Below are 19,796 nucleotides of genomic sequence, written 5' to 3' on the forward strand. Positions count from 1 at the left end.
TAGAGATGTTATTGATACAGTGTTATAATGCCTTCATTATCAAAATCTCTCATTTAACCAAGGAAGACCCCTGAAGAACTGTTGTTTTTTACTTACACATATAAATCTTTAGATGTAGTAAGAAGGATGATAAGTTTAATGAAATTCTTCCATGTCACAACCTCCATTTTATCAAAGATAAGGCTGTACTCTGAAGTGCTTCTACAACTAATCAAAATATCCACTATGAATACAAGGTCCATGTTCAAATTAACCTCAGTGGAGGACAACACCTCCAGCAAAACTGGTGGATTTAAGCTGGTGATCGTAGAGAAATGATAAAATATTTCAAATGTATTAATGTACAACATCAGTGTTGGAGAATGCAGCATTCTGCCAGAAAATTGCACTATTTTTGTGCGCATTGGAGGATTGAAAAATAAATAATATTATTAATATGATTTCCAGAGTATCATACCTATATTTCACATTGAATTCAAGTGATTCAAGGCATTTTGTTTTCCATTGCTGACCTTGATCTATATACAGTATATTCCTATTTAAATATGAAGATGTCAAAAGGGAGTTTTTGGATTGAGGCCATAGAAGAGTCCATCTGGGTGAATGAATGAATGAATGAATGAATGAATGAATGAAGTATATGTCCAAGCCTAGAATTCTTTTTTTTTCCTTGTGGCAATTTACACCAATAGAAAATAAACTATATATTGTTTATTAACCATTCATAGTTTCAGTGTTTGCAGCTGGTATTTTACAGCTGACATTCGCATTGGTTTAAAGCCAGTATTCAAATAATGAAAACAATAAATGGGTACATTCAACATTATTTTCAGAGTAGGACAACACAGAGCATGTACTCCCTATGTCTGTGTGGCTTTCCTCCCACAGTCCAAAAACACATTGGTAGGTAGACTGGCTTTGTGAAATTGTCCATATGTGTAAGTCTGTGAGTGGCCGAGTAAATCCAAGGACTCACTGAGCCCCTTTACACAAATGATTCAGCACTTTTATTTTATTAAAATATACCAAAATCACAATACTGTATGTAGCAGCGGAACTGAATATCTATTTTCTAGTTTTATTGAATCGCACTCTCTCTCTCTCTCTCTCTCTCTCTCTCTCTCTCTCTCTCTCTCTCTCTCTCTCTCTCTCTCACTCTTTCAATTTAGGTGTACCAGAGAAACCAGAGATTAATGGTTTCACTAAGCCAGCGATGGAAGGTGATCAGATCACTCTGACATGTGTGACCTCAGGCAGCAAGCCTGCCGCAGATATCCGGTGGTTCAGGAATGAGAAGGAGGTCAAAGGTACATTAATCTTTATTCCTAATTATTGATCTCATTACTTTTTTCCTCACGTGACCTTATTATGGAAATGTAATCATTAAATTGCAGAGCTCATAGTTGTGGCTTTGAGATACGGCTGTCTTTTATATTGTGTCAGAAAGTGTTAAATAAGGAGTACAATTATAGACGTTCAACGCTGTTACAGCTCTGATGATACAACATATGCAGAGCATCTTTCCTCCAGCTGTGTTAGCTGTAATGGAGCATGTGATAGACAGAGAACTGACTGGAACATGCAGCATGTGGAGAGGTGTGTGAGAGCTCAGGTCCAGCTCTGTCTGCTGTGCATTCCAAGCAGGAGCCATTGATTGCCTTTGTTTGAGCGCTGTGCAGCTCTTCTAAAAATACAGCTGTTCTAATTAGCAGTGAGACTGTGTTCTCCGTGCCGGGTGATTATGGTGTCTCTCGCAGACTGGAGCAGTGGGGAGGAGGACCGTGTGCTGAAGTGGGCTCAGACATGAAGGCAAACCAAGCTGATTGTTCATTTCTTTTTTCAGGCCTTTGATATCGACTGCTGTCTTATACTTAGCACTGGTTTCCTTTGGTGTGCTTGAAGGCTATTTTATAAAATGGATAATTGTGGGTCTGAAATCTGATTAGATGGGCCATGTTTAAAGCCAAGATTAATTGCATGAGACAATACACACACTCACACACACGACCCTATACTCCGACTGACCTATTCATGCTGTAAAAACCCATTCAAATTCAAATTAAAGTTATAGTGGAAATTCTCTAAACAACCATCTGTCAGCAACCTGTCTCTCAACGGTAATGAACCAGTTAATGACTGATTCTCAACCACATGTGAATATACCTAATAATAATAATATAATAATAATAATAATAATAATAATAATAATAATAATAATAATAATAATGAATGTGTGTGTGTGTGTGTTGCCCTGTGAAGGACTGGTGCCCCCTCCAGGGTGTATTCCCGCCTTGCGCCCAATGATTCCAGGTAGGCTCTGGACCCACCACGACCCTGAACTGGATAAGAGTTTAAAGATAATGAATGAATGAATGAATAATAATAATAAAATTATGATGTGCAATTATGTGTCATTGTACAAAAATATAATGAGTTTACTGAGGTATTACAAAAATGTTAACATACTACACTTTTGTCTAGTTGATGACAATGCACATCATATAAAGCTACAGTTGCAATGTTGTCTGCAATTTTTTTCAATGGCAGAAACTCAAATATCTCCCTCCACACAGTGTAGTGCACAGTGTTTGTCATGAAATAATTGCTTCTGCACTAAAAGCGTATGTTTGAATTCTGCCTATCATTTAGTGCACTGTTTGACTGTAGTAGTATTAGTAATTATCTGTGAAGTGTCCTATGTAGGTATTTAGTATTACTAAAATGTTCCATTGGACTGTAGGACTATATTTTTCACCACTAGTATACACACAAATCAACTGGTTCTAAGTATTCACTTTGGATTTCTTAGTATACTCAACATTGACACTTGTATCTATCCTATATGCTACATACTCAAAAACAAGTTAGACTTGTGTGCAAATAAGTGTGCAATTGGGACCCAGGCATAGATAAAGTTCTATTCACATGTTGTTGAGAATCAGATGATAAGCCGGTTCATGGCTGTTGACTGACAGGTTATTGACAGTCGGTAGATGATTTGTTGATGGTAGATTGTGTACAGTCTAAATCTAAAGTGTTACCCAAAAATCAGATTATACAAATAGAGTGTTACACAACTTTTCCACCAATCATCTGTTAACTCCACTACAGGCAGAATAACTGCACATATGCACAGTGTAAATATCACTCGACAATGATAAGGCATGATACAATTCTGTACTTTTTTCCAAAAAACCCATTGAGGACTTCTATAAACCTGGGAACAGCTGATAGAAAACAATATATTTCTGGTCAAAGCATTAAAAATGAAAATGTTATAAACTGTATATAATTAACTGTAATTATAACAGTATAATAATAACTATATAATTATACTGCGTAAACTGTATAAAATATAAACAAATATATTAACTCTTATTTATTGCACTACTAGTTTAACTAGAACACTGTCGTATCTTTTTCCTTCATGGTAAAATCACTTTAACATCACCTTGTAGCTTTTTCCAGACTTAGCTATGAATCACCTGCTGTTCACCAACAGGACCACAAAGGAGATCAGAGCCTGGAACAATAAAGTCAATGTGGATTTAAAAAGAGCCTGATATGAACTTGAAAGTACGTTATAGAACTCGGGCTAGATCCTCTTAGCTAGAGACAAACATCTACTCATTTAACTGTAATTAACAATTGATCAAATAACATTTGCTGTCAGGCATCAGCTGGGCTGAAAAGCACAGTGACATTGTAAATATACGGTTTTATACGGCTACATTTCGTCAGGGGATTGCTGATGCTGTAGATGAGAGCACTGTGGAAATCAGCTTATTTTGTTAAAATCCAGCTCCAAACTGATGGTGTGATTTTCTCCCTGTATTGATTTAGATCACTGATAAAAAATTTGCCCAATAACAATCGGATTGTTTAGTCGGAGAGAAGCAGAATCATCTAATTAACAGGGATTATTGGAAGATGGTAAACAAGTATTTGTTGGGGTTGGAGTATGTTTGTTTGTGTGTGTGTGTGTGTGTGTGTATTGCAAAAGCAGGTGTCACTCATGACAGAACAGTCTGCTAAATATTGTCGCCTTGACTTCCTCTTGCCTTTCTCTGCTTTTAATTGGATTCAGACACTACTTTCTTACTCATTCATTCTTATTCTCTTTCAGATGAATAATGTGCACATATTCACATAATTACCAACGCATCTATTTAATGCAAAGATGTGGTTTGAAATGACCTTCTCTGGTGATGCTCTGTTCTTACACAGAGTTCTGCCAACCTGAGTAAAAAAGAAATCTCCTTTAGAAGAACCTTTAATACAATCTGTAGTATATCAAGGGTAAGATTATATATAGAACAATCATACCAACTCAACAAAGAATTTGAATGGTAGTAAATGTAGTTCAGAAAATGACTCGTGTTAGATGTGTTAAAATCCGAATGTTATCAGGGTACACTCTTAACAGATAGGGCTGTATAGTACCAGAACAGGGGGTTTTCACGTATGACAATAGTGTAACATTTTAAAAGAGATTGCTAAGGCAACACTATGCCATACATTTTCCAAAACTGAGAGCAAGAATTTAGACATTCACGTGTTCGTTCAAGTTGTTATGATCTTTTGGAAGAGAGTTTTGCAAAAAAACAATGTTTGAGGGCATACATGCACTGGTGGTGTAGGTGATGTGTTAGTGTGTATTGCACTGGTACACCTGGATCAGACACAGCAGTGCTGCTGGAGTTCTTAAATACTTTGCCCACTTAGTGTCCACTGCATTATGCACATCTATAATGTTGGTCCACCTTGTAGATCAAGCCTTGTAGACGTAAATTTGGAGACAGTTGCTCATCTGTTGCTGCACAGTTTGTGTTGGTTGTCTTCTAATCCTTCATCAGTGGACACAAGGGGCTGTTGACTGGACATTTTGGGCTGGAGACTGCTCTCAGACATGGAGAAGTTTAAATTCTCCAGTAGAGCTGCTGTGTCAGATCCACTCATACCACCACAACACACACTAATCAGAGTCACAGCAACACTGAGAATGATCCACCTCACAAATAATACCAGCTGTGTGGTGGTCCTGTGGGGGCTCTAACCCTTCAAGAACATGGTGAAAGGTGAATAAAATGTATGCAGATCAACAGATAGATTATAGTGTGTAATAGTAGTTCACCTAGGTGAGTTTCATGAAAAGAAAGAAAAAATCCTTCAAAATTATTGACACTTAATTTTATTACATTAAATTACATTTAAATGTCATTTCCAATCTCTAAAAATACTATTTTTTAGGTTTCTGGTGATGGTCTTATACATAATGGTTCTATACATTACTAAGTGTTGTATAGTGCTGGTTTCTGAAGCTTTTTAATAAGAATACAGCCTTTACGCCAGATGGAATTAAATGGATTGTGTAGCCATTTCTCAGCAGGTTCTTCTGTGGATGTTTCTGTGTGGCCTGCTTCAGCAGCCGTCCCATGTTTTGTTTTTTGTTTTCTTCACCATTCAGAGTGTCCTTTATTCGGCAGGGTAGCTACTAGATGCTTTTTGTTGCAGCGCCACAAGTCAAAGGAGCATTTCATCCATCATGCACTGGAGAGACTGGCTTTATTTCAGGATTTATGAGCAGATGTCTGGAATCAGATTCGATGTGGGATATGGTGTGTAAATATGTGTGTTACACGGCTCCACGCTGTCAATCTAAAGTGGCGTACAGTGAGCTGAACGCGCAGAGGGTGGGGTGTCAGCCGTGGAAGTTTTCATCATGAACACATGCATCTGAAACAGTGATGGATGGATCCAATAACGTGAGCACATCTCAGATATGCAAACCCAGTTTGCATCGAGAGATGGAAAGACAGCAAGAGAGGGAGAGAGGAAAAAGTGAGGGAGAGGTAGGCAGGTCTAGAGAGGGAAATAAAAACTACAAGATTGCTGTCATTAAGGCTGATCAAAAATTAAACAGCACAATAAACACAGAGATGTGGTGAGCAGTCTGGACAATGGTTGAAGCATTTGGTTTGTTTACTCTCAGTAAACAAAAGGATATTGCTCTTTGGGCCGAGCTCAGTTTCGATCTGCGGAGGCTGTCATTTCCTGCACTAGCTCTGTCCATGGCTTTGTGTGACAACCTGCTCACTTTGTGTGTGTGTTTGTGTGTGCATGTGTGTGTTTGTATGTTTGTTTCTGACCTGCACAATGTATTGTTTGTCAGCATTTTCAAAATATTAGCCTTTTGTTATACTGATGTCACAGAAGGTGTCAATATGCAAATATCCAATCACTGTAAACTACACTGCGAACCAATCAGAACTCTAGATGAGCATTCAGGCAACACAGCAACATAGACTACATTTAATATACACTATATGGCAAATTTGAGAAGGCTTTAGACAAGACACATTGCTGTTAGATTTGATAGCATCCAGCCACAAGAACATTAGTGAGGTCAGAGGCCTTGGAAAAATCACTACAACTGATTACAAAAATCTTGGATGGATGCTGGGACATATATAAATGTAGTTTATAGTGAAATTAAGCTTCTTTGTAGCTTCTCCAGAGCAAATGTGCATCTTGAAATATCTGAATTGTACTAATTAAATGAGCTGTCTATAGATATTATACATATCGCATGTCGCAGTATAATCACAATGCTAGTCTTTCATTCATACTATCCAGCTCTAGTCTGTGTTTATGCATCTGTGATTTTGTGTGTGTTTGTTTTCGAGTTTATATGTGTGTGTGTGTGTGTGTGTGTGTGTGTGTGTGTGTGTCTGTGAGAGAGAGAGGGAGAGAGAGAGAGAGAGAGAGAGAGAGAGAGAGAGAGAGAGAGAGAGAGAGAGAGAGAGAGAGAGAGAGAGAGAGAGAGAGAGAGAGAGAGAGAGAGAGAGAGAGGGAGGGAGAGAAAAGCAAGGTGACAGTTTCTGTCATCACTGATTTCAGCACCTCTCCAGCACACTCATGGCGTGATGAAGGCATTTATTTTGGAGCTCCATTCAGGGAATAGCATCACAGTGAATGTGAATCACTGGGAATTTTAGCAGCATTCAGGCTTTCTATTAAATCTCTGTCTCTGAGTTGCAGACCATCTCACTCTCTTCCACCACCACCCCCCACCAAAGTCTTTTTCTTTCTTTTCACAACAGTTCCCCTGTGTCAGTACCTCACATAGCAATAAATCCAGATGTTTTTCTGCTCTAAGCAAATCTTCAGAGGTCTCTAAGATCAAATATTGCAGAGCGGTCCTGAAAGACCATGGCATTCACTCTCTTTTTTGCATGTTCACTCTCTTTGTGTGTGTGTGTGTGTCTGTGTTTATGTACTTTCAAGACATATTCCTTAGAATATCACAACCACTAAAATGATCCTGATTTTGTATAATCAGCATGGCAGTGTCGTTCACAGTAGGTTGTTTAAGAGGCTGAGGTGTAGAGACTGCACTGTAGGGTACTGCACTGAGGTCATTTCCCTCTTACTTCCAAAAGAACATTGTGGGGTCCCTCAAGACTCCATCTTGGGGCCTATACACGTGTTTACACATGTTCTCTTTACACATGCTTCCCCGCTGGGTTTTTCCAAAAGCACAAAATCCCGTAGTGGTGTTATTCAGATGATCCAGAGGTAAGTCTTCCATTAAAAATGGGGTGACAATTAATCTCTGCACCACTTCCCAAATTTTGCTTTTATAATTATTATTAATTTAAAGCCATTATCTAGTAATTTACACAGCCATTAAAAAAGAAAAAAAAATCTTGGTTTTAGTTCTGCCCTTATGTCTGAGAAGCCAGTAAACAATGTTGTGAGGGATAGAATGGTAATTCAAGAAACCAAAACTCATACATCTTGACTTTAAGGACTTGCAAAGATTGAGAGCATTGCAGAGTTGAATTCAAGGTTTTATTATTTAGGTTTAAAGCTTAACAATGTGTGTGTGTGTTTGTGTGTGTGTGTGTGTGTGTGTGTGTGTGTGTGTGTGTGTGTGTGTGTGTGTGTGTGTGTGTGTGTGTGTTGGAATGTAGTTTTTACTGCCGCACCTCATTTCCTTACAATTTACAGTTGCATCTCTATACGCCCTCTCTACTTGTACATTGTGAAATCAATCGATAACCATTAAAACTGGAACTCAGGATGTCGGTTTGGTTGTGGCTGAATGATGAATAAAACATGGGCTGTAATGCAATTTCACACACCAGCCTTCCTCTACCTCTTCCAGTCCTCGTCAGTGGAGCAGATATATACAGCACTCTTAGGAGTTGTGGGATTCATTTGCATCCATCTCCTCATAAAGTGTGAATGCAGTACTACTGTTTTACATTGATCAGGAGCAATGTCCCCCTCTTTAAAGCCACTCTAAATCATCCCAAACGTTGAATTAAATATTTCTCCATCACTCCAGAAAATGCAGATCTATACTCCACAGCTCAATCACTGAGAGCATTTTCCCTTTTATTCTATGGTTCACAGAAGGGATGACGTGCAGCTGCTTTATTTATGATTTTATGTATGATTTTCACTATAATTCATGATTGGGGCGTATTGTAGTAGTAGTGTTCTTTGTAGACCTCTTTGTAGTCGATCATAGGGAATAGTGATTAGGGGCCGTCCTGTAGCAGTGTCCCATACACTATTTTTAAGAGACAAATAATATGTGTTCCCTCTGAGTGCCCAATGTAGTATCCTTTTAGTTTAGGAACTCTAGTTATTTCCATTCAGTGACAGCAGCCATCCCCACCCCTGCCATCCCCTCTTGAGAAAGACTCTGCTGAAGCCAACTTCGCATAAACTTTTCAAAAGTGAAGTAGAAAATGTTTTGGAGGAGAGTGGGAGAGAGAAAGAGGAATGGAGAGGGAGAGCGCTAAGCGCTGACTCTAAGCACACTAGCAGCTTCTCACTGCTTAAAGCCTCCTCTTTCATCCTGTCAGTGGGGGGCTAAATCAGAGTCCGGCTTCCCAGCGCTGTGTGGACACGCTAACGCTAACTTGAGTGCTAATCCCTCCTGTGTCAGCCAAAGAGAGAAGCAAGTCATTCTGTCTGTGGCCCAGGGTTTAGCAGCGTGCTGTATTTTACTGTGTCAACAGGACGTATCTCGCAGTACGGCCTTGTACGTTCAAATAAGCCCTATGTCCATACAGGGTATTCGAACAGAAAACGGTACCAGCCAGAGGTCCTCATGAAAGTGTTTACTAATGAGCACCATACTGTGTAACACAAGAGACAGGATGGCGGCGGTTGTTTGTTGTTTGGAGGTATTAGACAAGAAGGACAGTGGTAGACAGGGTTAGCGTGCTGGTTTGGACACCCCTGGTCAAATAGCTTTTTTTTTTTGCTTTTTTTCCCCGCAAGTGAAAATTAGTGCACATACAGAGAAGACACTGCTGGATGCTGGTTATTTGTCATGTTGAAGCCATATGTATTTATTCTTCAAAAAATTGCATTTTAAAGAGTGTGTATTTTCACTATTGAAAATTATTCACTTTCCAGACTTTTGCATATTGCCGCTGCCCAATAGTCTTTTCTTCTTAAGACTGTTGGCCCCTGGATATCGCAGCACATACTAATGTCACTGGATCAATAATATCAAAGGACATTTATTAGTATCAGCAAAAAAAAATAACTGTGATCAGTTTTAATAATGTAACAAGCCACACTGACCTCTCATCACATCGTATCATTCTGCCAATCAATTCCAACATACACTGAGCAATCGTTGGATTAGGAACACCTACTTTGTATCTGCATTGACTGTCCTTTCTAGCAGCTCCACTAACCACACAGAACTTTGTAGATTTACAATTACACACTGTAGTCCACCTGTTTCTCTGCATACCTCCTTATCCCCCTTTCACCCTGCTCTTTAATGGTCCAGACTCCAGGCTTAAGATGAATGGGTGAAGAGTGGATCAGACACAGCAGCGCTGCTTGAGTTTTAAAACAATGACTCCACTCACTGTCCACTCTGTTAGACACAATGTTTTTAATCCTTTAAAAACACAAACATAAAGGAAATGGCACTTATTGGAGATTTTATTGGACATTAGTCTTATCACTATAGCAGCAATTTGGTAAACAAAACACAGCTATGTTATATTTTTATTTTTACATGACAGAATTACTGGCTCACGTTGTTCCTTTGAGCCCTCTCTATTGCTTTATTTACTCAGACCATTGTTTTTACATGTTTTTACCAGTAGAAAACTGTAGCAGCCAGAGGGTTTTATGAAGGTCAGCTAATAAGCATGTATTGGGTGAGTGGTAGGATGGCAGGCTGTTTGTTGTGTTATTGTATTGGGCAGGAAAGATATCATGGTGTAGTAATCCACACAGATAATCCTGTGACCGCTGCGTAGTGATAGAGGTGATACCATTTTGTGTGTATGTGTGTGTGTGTGTTTGTGTGTATACATGTGAGATACAGGAAGTATGAGAAAGACAGAACGGGATTATTAATGCTGGCCTGGCTCCGAAAATCACACTCACAAATCTGATCTCAGGTTGATGTCGGATGCTCCTGGCAATACTGAGATGGAGTGTGTGTGTGTGTGTGTGTGTGTGTGTGTGTGTGTGTGTGTGTGTGTGTGTGTGTGTGTGTTTGGATTAGCCAGATAGCATTACACAACATCAGAAGGAGCTGGAGCTGTGCAGTGGAGCTCATCTAGCCCAGTCACACCAGTGGAGATGATGAGCTTCTAGGAGAGTTAGAGAGAGAGAGAAGAGAGAGAGAGAGAGAGAGAGAGAGAGAGAGAGAGAGAGAGAGAGAGAGAGAGAGAGAGAGAGAGAGAGAGAGAGAGAGATGAAGGGATCCAGGCCTCTAGCACATTAGTTCTGGTCAGTCACGTAGTGTATCATGCTGCCCTCTCTCTCTCTCTCTCTCTCTCTCTCTCAGTGCAGGAGATTACTGCTCATCAAAAACCGTGTAAGTCATTAAAGGAACACTAGATATGTGGTAGTTTTACTCCTGGGCTCCCCCTATATTTGCAGAGTGTAATTCACTTGTACTGAAATTGAGGGGAGCAGAGATTGTGGGCGGGGGAGGGATCTACCCTCTGCCAAAAGTTACATAGTGCAGTTCAGTGCTGAACCCAGACGAGCAAAGACAGATGGCCTGTTCTCCCAATCACAGGTCAGTTGAGCTTCACAATGATTTTGATGCTGTAATTTTAAGGAAAGAAATACTACTTATTGTTCCTGCAAGCCTGGTTACCTCCTAGCTGTGTCTGAATCAGCATTGACTCTGATTATGGAACTTCAGAATTTCAAGGGAATCTCCAATGCAGCTACTTTGGGAATTGAACACTTGATAAATAAATATTTTTGAAAGGTGGTGTCTCTGTGATGGTGCAAAGTTTAAAGAAACAGCACTAGTGCTAATGGATTAACTGAATTATAGTGATTATAAATATTTGAGTGTGACTTTGTGACTCATTTATGACACCTTTACTGGGCGTCTTTTTTATCAGACATAAACTGTGCTTACCCCTGTTAACCTGTTCATTCAGGTGAAGTGAATGAGTCGGGGCTCAGACTCGGATGCTGAGTGTTAAGAGTAGTGCATGGTTCTTTTGTGCGACATGCACTTCTCTCCTCTCTCTCTCTCTCTCTCTCTCTCTCTCTCTCTCTCTCTCTCTCTCTCTCTCTTTGCTCTTTAATGGGCAAAATGGAGGATGAATAGGCCGAATCAGCACGTAACCTCCCTGCCTCCTGTTGATCCAAACGCCTGCCGTTTGGAAATGAGCATTTAAATTCAGATGTGCTCACAGCTAAAATGAAATGCTAATCTTTAGGCCAATTTTTTCCACCTTTCCCGCTGCTCTCTGTCTTGGCGTATGCTTTAGCTATCTCAGAATGCCAGGAAAGCCTCCAGTTTGAGGCTCGGCAAGGTTCATTCCCCTTAAAAGTGAAATTAGCACCATTAAAGAGAACTCTGATTCACTCTAAATTGTGTCTCACTATGAACATAATCACACATGCAGTGTGTGTTTAATGAAGATTGGAAATCTCTGTGAATGTCCCTGTGTGTTGTGTGTGTGTGTGTGCGTGTGTGTGTGTGTGTGTGGACTGCGTTGATTTGTCTTCATAAATATTAATGTAAAACATGCTGACCTTAATTTTGAATCAGTCTGCTGGCACGTCTCCCTCTCCACCACTCAGAGAGATAAAGTCAGTGCTAGGCACGTACCATTATGCAAATTAGTTCAACACATTGGATGGATGGATGGATGCATGGGTGGATGGATGGATGGAGGAATGGATGGATATATAAATGTTTACATGGATATATTAATGAATGGATGGTTAGATCAATGTATGGATGGATAAATTGATGGATGGATAGATGGATGATGGAGGGATGGATAAATTTAATAAAGGGAGAGGTTAAGTGTTAGAGGGAGGGATGGATAGAAAGACATAGAAGTAGTACATTTGCTTAGTATTAGTGTGTTTGTTTTTATGTATAGAAATGTAAAAATATAGCATATTGTCCAGCCCTAGTAGTGATGTTTATTTTGCCCAGCCCAGTATGTGTATTTTGTTGTTTTTGTGTGTAAATTGTTTATTGTTTATTTAGTAGTACTGCTTTTTTTAGTACTAGAGTGTGTTTGTGTTGTTTGATGGTTGTTTGTTTGGGGCAAGTGTCCTATGTCCCTGTTTTCTAGCAGTATTGATGCCCCCCAACCCTAAACCCCATATTTGGGGTTTGAGTAAATGTGGGGTGCCTGCTCCTACATAAAGAACATCTTCTAAGATCATCACAATACAGAAGGAGGTGGGTAGATAAGTTCAGGGATGGGTGAAGAATAGTTTTGAGTTGGATAAATGTATAGATGAACAGATTAATGGATGGCTGGCTGAATGTATTCAAAAACTCTTTTATGGCAGATAATGCAAAGGTTCAAAATGTCTTTTATGAGTCTTATCTCATGGAGCTAGATTACAGAGTCGAACAGAACAGCAGAGCCCTTCTGCATTGTCTTTATTTCACTCTGAGTTTGAAAATGTCAGTGATCAATATTCAAGCCCACTGCATTTCAACTTAAATGAACTTGGTTTGAAGAAACTTATGTGAAATTCATCTTCAAGCAAATCTGTGTTGATGAATGGATGGATGGATGGATGGATGGATGGATGGGTGGATGAATGGATGGGTGGATGAATAAAGGGAAATATCTATCCTCACTGACGTTGTCATCTCATGTATTATATAGACATTCATATCTGAAGATAAATTAACTTGGTCTGAGGAAACCTTTCTGAAACATCAGGGGCAACTCTGCATGGACAGATGGATGGAGAGATGATGGATAGATCTATAGACGGAGAGCTGGATGGTTAATCTTTGACATCACTGTCTTCTAAGCATTGTTAATTATACAGAAGTCTTTTCAAGTTCCACCTACAACTCTGTGCAATATTCCAGAACATGTCACAGAACAGGGAGAAGGTTTTTTATAGGACAGCAGCCAATCACTTGGTAGCTCTGGGTGGGTATATGGATGGATAGCAGGATGAATGTATGGATAAATGGACAAATGGAGGGACAGAGGGATGGATGAACAGAAAAGCTATCGCTTTATTAACTTTATAGATTCTGCAAAAGATTCCGTCTTTTCCGTCTTTTTCCGAATCCACCCCCTACATCAAAGCTGCGCAGTCACGCACATTACGCAGGCACGCACATTGTGCAGCAAGAGCCTTTAAATATCCTTCTCTCCTCTGAAAATGTCAGAGAATGATAGCTACTGTTTACAACTGCACTTTAATAAAGTTGCAGAGAAACTTTTCGGAAACACACACTGAATATCTGAGTGTGTCTGAAGCATGGAGTGTGTGTCTCCACAATGTCAAATCTAATTGTGTGTTTATCGGTCAAAGTCTCAGAGGAAACGTTGCTTGTTTGTTTGCAGCCTCAGGAAGACATTTTTGTGTGTGAATGCTCTTGTGTGCACATTACTGAGTTAGTGCTGTTTGTTTGTGTGTTTGTTTGCTTTTACAACAGAATTAAAAACCAACTCCCTTCAGGTTTTTGTGTGAAGCACGCTGCCCATTCTGGAGTTCCTTAGATTTCCCTCTAGGATAGGGTTGCTTTTAAATGTGTGTGTGTGTGTGTGTGTGTGTCTGTCTGTCTGTCTGTCTGTCTGTCTATTTGTCTGTCTGTCTCTCTTTGATTTTCTCAATGAAATGTTGTACATGTGCAGACTCCCCCAAAGGAGATTAAATATCAGTTTCCTAGAGGAAGAAAGAGTACCTCTTTAGAATGGCTACACTTAAAAATGTTTCTAAATGGTTTACAATTTGTTTATTAATGGCCATTAATTAGATTGTAAACACATTCAAAGTCATTAATAATCATTATAGTAAATACAGATATAGCAAAAGATATGTGACCTGTTATTTGCCAAATAGTGAACCCACATCCAGCCACACTGTTAAACCTCAGCTCTTGCAAAATACTGACCTTACTTTGTCTTCTCACAAAGTTTGTTAAAAGTCTAAACATTTAACCTCAAAATGAAACCACCCAGCCAGTAATAGAATGTCTTTTTAGACACTGATGATAACATGATGTAGTATAGCATATGAAATTACTAAATTCACATTCTCAGGTCTCAGTCGTCAGCTTGACATTTTATATAAGTTGCTGACACTTTCCCTGTTCGAGAAAAAAAAAGATCACGGTTGTGCTTTAAACATCTCTGTGTTAAAAATGATTACTAATGACCTTAAAGGTATTTGTAACCTCATTAATAACCGAGTAATAAACAGATTTTTAAACCTTTTATGGACCTTTATAAGTTAGACCAAAGTAAGAAAAGAAAATGAAAGAAAAGAACAAATGAAGAAAAGAGGAGAAGGAATGATAGGAAGAGAGCTGGGATGGTTCGACATGTATTATGTTAAAATATTATCTGAAAGTGCTCTGAAAGTAGTTGGTTTGAAACTGGATTATTTCATTTGCATTTGGTTTAAAATGACTGAAACACTTAGAGGCAGTTCATCTGTTAAACATTTATAAATGGTGGGAACATGGTAGAGACCCTGTATGGACAGAGAGCTAATGAACAGAAGTAGAAATCAAACAAGCAGACTTATATTACTTTTGCAATCGGATTGGAGAGTTTTACTGCCTCGGATGGATGACATCCTTCCAAATTTGATCAACGGAAGACTTGCTATGTTCTGCTGTGGCAAATCACTGAATCGGGTCGTTCTGGAAATCCTGCTGTTGTTGAAACTCTGATGAAAGTGAAATCTGAACTTTGGCCATCTTTTGTACACACACAAAGACTGCTGCAGGAGGGCTGTGTTTTGTGCTGGAAGCTGCTGAATTGTTGGCAGAGTGCTGATGTGCGTCGCTGGCTAGAAATAATGAACACGCCTCCACTTTTGCCAATGTATTCCATTCAAACTCCTACTTTGCAGTGAAGGTCCGTTCTGTCAGACTCTAGCTTTTTCCACTGATATGTAAATGAGCAATGACTTTCTAAACAAGCTCTTTGATGTGCGCGTTGATTTACATATTCCTGTCACTATAGGTTCCATGCAAACAAATCTATATTCACTGTAGCGTACTGCAGCAACCGGTATTTAGTATTTCTACCTGCTTGTTAGTTTATGTCTTATGGTGTGATGGTATATAATGGAATAAATTGCATGGCTTTATATCTCTACTCTGTATGTTGTACACAGGAGCGAAGGAAGTGAATGCCAGCGGAAAGACTTTTACAGTCCGCAGCTCCCTTCAGCTGCAGGTGGACAGGAACGACGATGGTGTGGCCTACACCTGCAGAGTGGACCATGAGGCCCTCCCAACCACAACACAGCAGGCCACTGAAGTGCTGGAGGTGCACTGTGAGTACACCATCTTGTTTTTAAGCTTTGGTTTTATGGACTGAGAATGTCTTTAGTAAATTTAACATGGTGCTGAATTAATTAATTTGAATAGGATTTTTGCCAACTGTCCGTAATACATGCCACGGCTTGGTAATAATTACCATGCAGAAACATTTGTGGGTGGAGCACGAGCCAAATCTATTAACACATTTAATGTCTTTTGTCATAAACTATTAGAGCTTTAGTTTATTTTAAACTGTAATACACACCTCATACACACTCAATGTAACTGAGGTCTATATCATGCTGAGTTTATTTGCCTTCCCCTGCAGATGCCCCTCGTGTGGAGATCAGACATTCTCAGACACTCCCTCAGGAAGGACAGTTTCTGAAGCTGGAGTGTGTGTCAAAAGGAAACCCCTCGTAAGTCTGCAACACCATCACAGACAGCTGTAAGAGCTTGGACGGACACAGTGGTATTGGGGTTTATCCGTCTTTTGTCACTTTAAAAGATGATTCTGGCCCAGATAACAAGGATATAGGTTCTTCAGACAGTTCATAATTACCTCAGCTGTATGCAAACATGAGGCTGTGTTTTAGCTGAGATCTCTGTTGAGTCTCATATGGATCTCACATGAAACTCAAGAGGAGACACAGGTGAGATCCCCTTGAGATCCCCCTCTCATTTGTTTTCAATCTCATTGTCAAGAAGAACTAGATCCCTGTTCAATGAAAAGCCATGTATCTCTGTTTACATGTCCAAAACCTATATATTTCCATTTTTGTCAATTTTCAGTTTACTGTCATTTGAACATAATGGTTGTCCTTCACATTGCGTTATTATTGCATGATGAATGGACCAATAGAAATGCTCCAAAATTACTACTAATAAAATATTTTTCCATTGACTTCCATTGTAAGTTATGTTGCTGTTTTGCAGATGCATGTTTTTCAGCAACGATATACCTCTGTGAATCTATACAAATTGACAAAGAAAGTAACTGCATGTATAATATTACACTGAGATCTGTAAAACCTGATCTTTTTCAACAAAAAATGGATTGATAAAAATAGAAACTAGATGTTAAAGGGGTCTTGTTATGAAATAGATTAGCTTGCAGCCAAACAGAGGAATATATAATTGAAAACACTGAATCCTTTTATACTGCTTTTGTGCAGCAGGTCCAAGCCTTTCAATGCTCAATGTGTGTGTGTGTGTGTGTATGTCTCAGACCAGACCCCGTGCTGTGGACAAAAGACGGAGGGGAGCTGCCGGACCTGGACCGTATGATTGTGGAGGGCAGAGACCTGACCTTCACGTCTTTAAACAAAACAGACAACGGCACCTACCGCTGCGAAGCCAGCAATCACCTGGGCACCAACCACGCCGAATATGTGCTGTTCGTATACGGTGAGAGCTTAGCACATAACTTGGCTACCAGAGCATGACCACATCAGAAAAAAAAACCTCTCTGACATCCCCAAATAACTGCCTGCTGCTGTATTGTCCAACCATTTAAAAGCCCTCACCCACACATCCCTCCCCAGTTCGCACCACCCGCACCTGCCACCTCCAAGGCCCCTTAAAGCAAATACATCACCTACGCTCCTGTCGGTATCTCTTTAAGATTTAATCATTTTCCCCTTTTGGAATCGATTGCAAAGTGACCTTCAAGTGGCCTACAGAACCCGAATCCAAATTCAGTTTTTAAAAAAAACTGAAAAGTTTAAAGAGAGAGAGAGACCATCGCTTTGAAAAAACCTATTAAAACTTCTCAAAATATTGATGACCGCTCCAGACCCATGCAGCGAGAGATCACAGCTCAGTGGCCAGACACAGGTCGTATTTTGCGCATACAGAGTGAGGTTTAAAGCTGCTGTCAGTCCGTTTTACCACCTAAATGTTGCGAAGAGAATTTATGAAAGTTATTATTTATTAATTTGAACATATTTTTCTGTGAAGTACTCACTTTTAACTCATATTGCTTTAAGCAGGAACCACATCGTGTGATTTAATACCACTGCATAAAAAACAGTTTTTTATTAATTCTTGTATGTACTTCAAAACATTAATAATAATTATGAATATATTTAATATATTAAGTATCATAAACTGTCTAGCACTGTAGTAATTTTCGTACGCACACAAATCACACACAGTCACAGACACACACACACACACACAAATGTAAATGCAAATCTGATGTAACATGTAAGAAGAGAAACAGAAGAAGTGCGAGATGAAGCTAAAGTGTTATCCAATGTGTGGAAACAAAGTGAGATATCATTTTAACTGAAGGCCTACCATCATAATATTGTCTCTGTATGGAAGCAGAGATGTAGACATGCTTTATGACTATATTCTGCTAGTTTAAAGTATGGACATTCAAGGCACAGATATTCAGCTGTTCTCTATAAAACTTTCCAAAGACAAACTCAAACCAAAATGGCACTGGAACGTGAATTTATGCGTAACATGCCTGCTGCCAACTGTGGGACAGAGGAGTGAAATAAGCCTTCATATTGTGCCTTGCTGCCATGGAATGCAGTTCTCTGGATTATTTAAGAACACTGTGCACAAGTTTTAGTTAAAAACCTTGCCAAAAGAAAGGAGGACACAATATCTATTAAGACTCCAAATTTCATTAAAGAAATGTTGAATTAGCAAGTTTGGAAAACTACATTGACCCTGGGGCTGCTTTAAAAGAACACACCACTCCAGCATCTCCTTTAGAATGGCTTTTCCAGCAGTGACACTGTGGTGTGGCTGCTGTGTTGGTCTACTGGCCATGTGCAGCCACATCTGTCATCTCTATCAGCAGAAGCAGCCGCATGGCCGTGGCCAGCAGCAGAAAGCAGAAACAGCAGAAAGCACTTCTCAATCCCTGCTGCTGTGTGCATCCCTCCATCACTCGGCTCTGTACAGCCCCAAGCCTGCGGCCTGGAGAACAGCTCATCTTTCTGGAACGGTTCCAGCCCCGAGACTTGCTTTCCTGCTTTTCCCTCTCTTCTCCCTGTCTCTTTCAGAAAGCCTCAGCAGATTTAATGAGCGTGCAGAGTACAGTGTAGAGGTCCAGGCTGGGGCCCATTTGAAATGTCAGGCCACTGTAAGGACATGGATAACCAAAGCTTTTAATGATGTTGATGCTACAAAGCTGACAACTTCCTGTAGGAATAATAAGCTAATTGGGTGTCACAAAAATAGAGCACCTTGTCTGGATTCATTACTGTCCTTTCAACTGGCAAAACAAGTGCACCCACTGCCTTTCATCAATGATTAGCATACACACCACTACTTTACCAAAGCTTCTAACATTGATATGTCCCTCAACTATTTGTATTTACTCCGTTTTAATTCTTCTTGATTTTCACAGAAAGATCTGAAATGTTGAAAGTTGTATGAATGAGAACTTATTACATATTAATAATGTATTTATTAACATGTAACTACAAAGCCAGCATTTTGATGTAGATTTATGGTGATGACATACTCTCTGTAATACTTCACAGTTAATCACACCTCTGAATTCTGAAATTAAGAATTAAGGGCAGAGGCTAATATTAGATACTCATTCAGAAAACAAATTCACTTTTTACTTTTTCACTGTTACCCCTTCTGGCCTTCTTACATTTACTTACATTTATGCATTTGGCAGACGCTTTTATCCAAAGTGACTTACCAAAGCGACTTTTATCTTCCCCATGCTCTAAAATTGGCACATTCATTCTCTCCTGTCTTCTCTATACCTAATAACTGATGTGTGGTGAGTGCACAGCTGTCACATCATCTAGTGGATGCTGCTCATTAGTGGTAGTTAAGGTGACTCCCTAATGTCCTAAATTTGTCTAGAAAAGAACTGTATTATAAATCATTAAAGCATTAAAAAGCATCCAATAATCCTCAGTGGTAATGATACTGGATAGCTGTAATATTGATACTTCAGACCTATAGAAACTCAATACACTCAGTTTGGTTGTTCTACTGAAAATGATTACAACAAAGTAACAAT

At 39.4% G+C, this 19,796-nt stretch overlaps 1 protein-coding gene across 3 annotated transcripts in view; it reads left to right on the forward strand.

The window, feature by feature from the left end:
* The window catches only part of cadm2a (cell adhesion molecule 2a), a 419,313-nt gene that overhangs the window by 380,907 nt on the left and 18,610 nt on the right, over nucleotides 1-19,796 (forward strand). For all 3 annotated transcript variants that reach the window (XM_066650677.1, XM_066650678.1, XM_066650679.1), the window contains exons 4-7: nucleotides 1,170-1,307; nucleotides 15,643-15,804; nucleotides 16,119-16,209; nucleotides 17,019-17,197. In XM_066650677.1, the coding sequence (XP_066506774.1) occupies nucleotides 1,170-1,307; nucleotides 15,643-15,804; nucleotides 16,119-16,209; nucleotides 17,019-17,197 (570 nt within the window). The remainder of the gene's footprint in view (nucleotides 1-1,169; nucleotides 1,308-15,642; nucleotides 15,805-16,118; nucleotides 16,210-17,018; nucleotides 17,198-19,796) is intronic.

Source organism: Hoplias malabaricus, chromosome 18, assembly GCF_029633855.1.
Source record: "Hoplias malabaricus isolate fHopMal1 chromosome 18, fHopMal1.hap1, whole genome shotgun sequence".
NCBI lineage: Eukaryota > Metazoa > Chordata > Actinopteri > Characiformes > Erythrinidae > Hoplias > Hoplias malabaricus.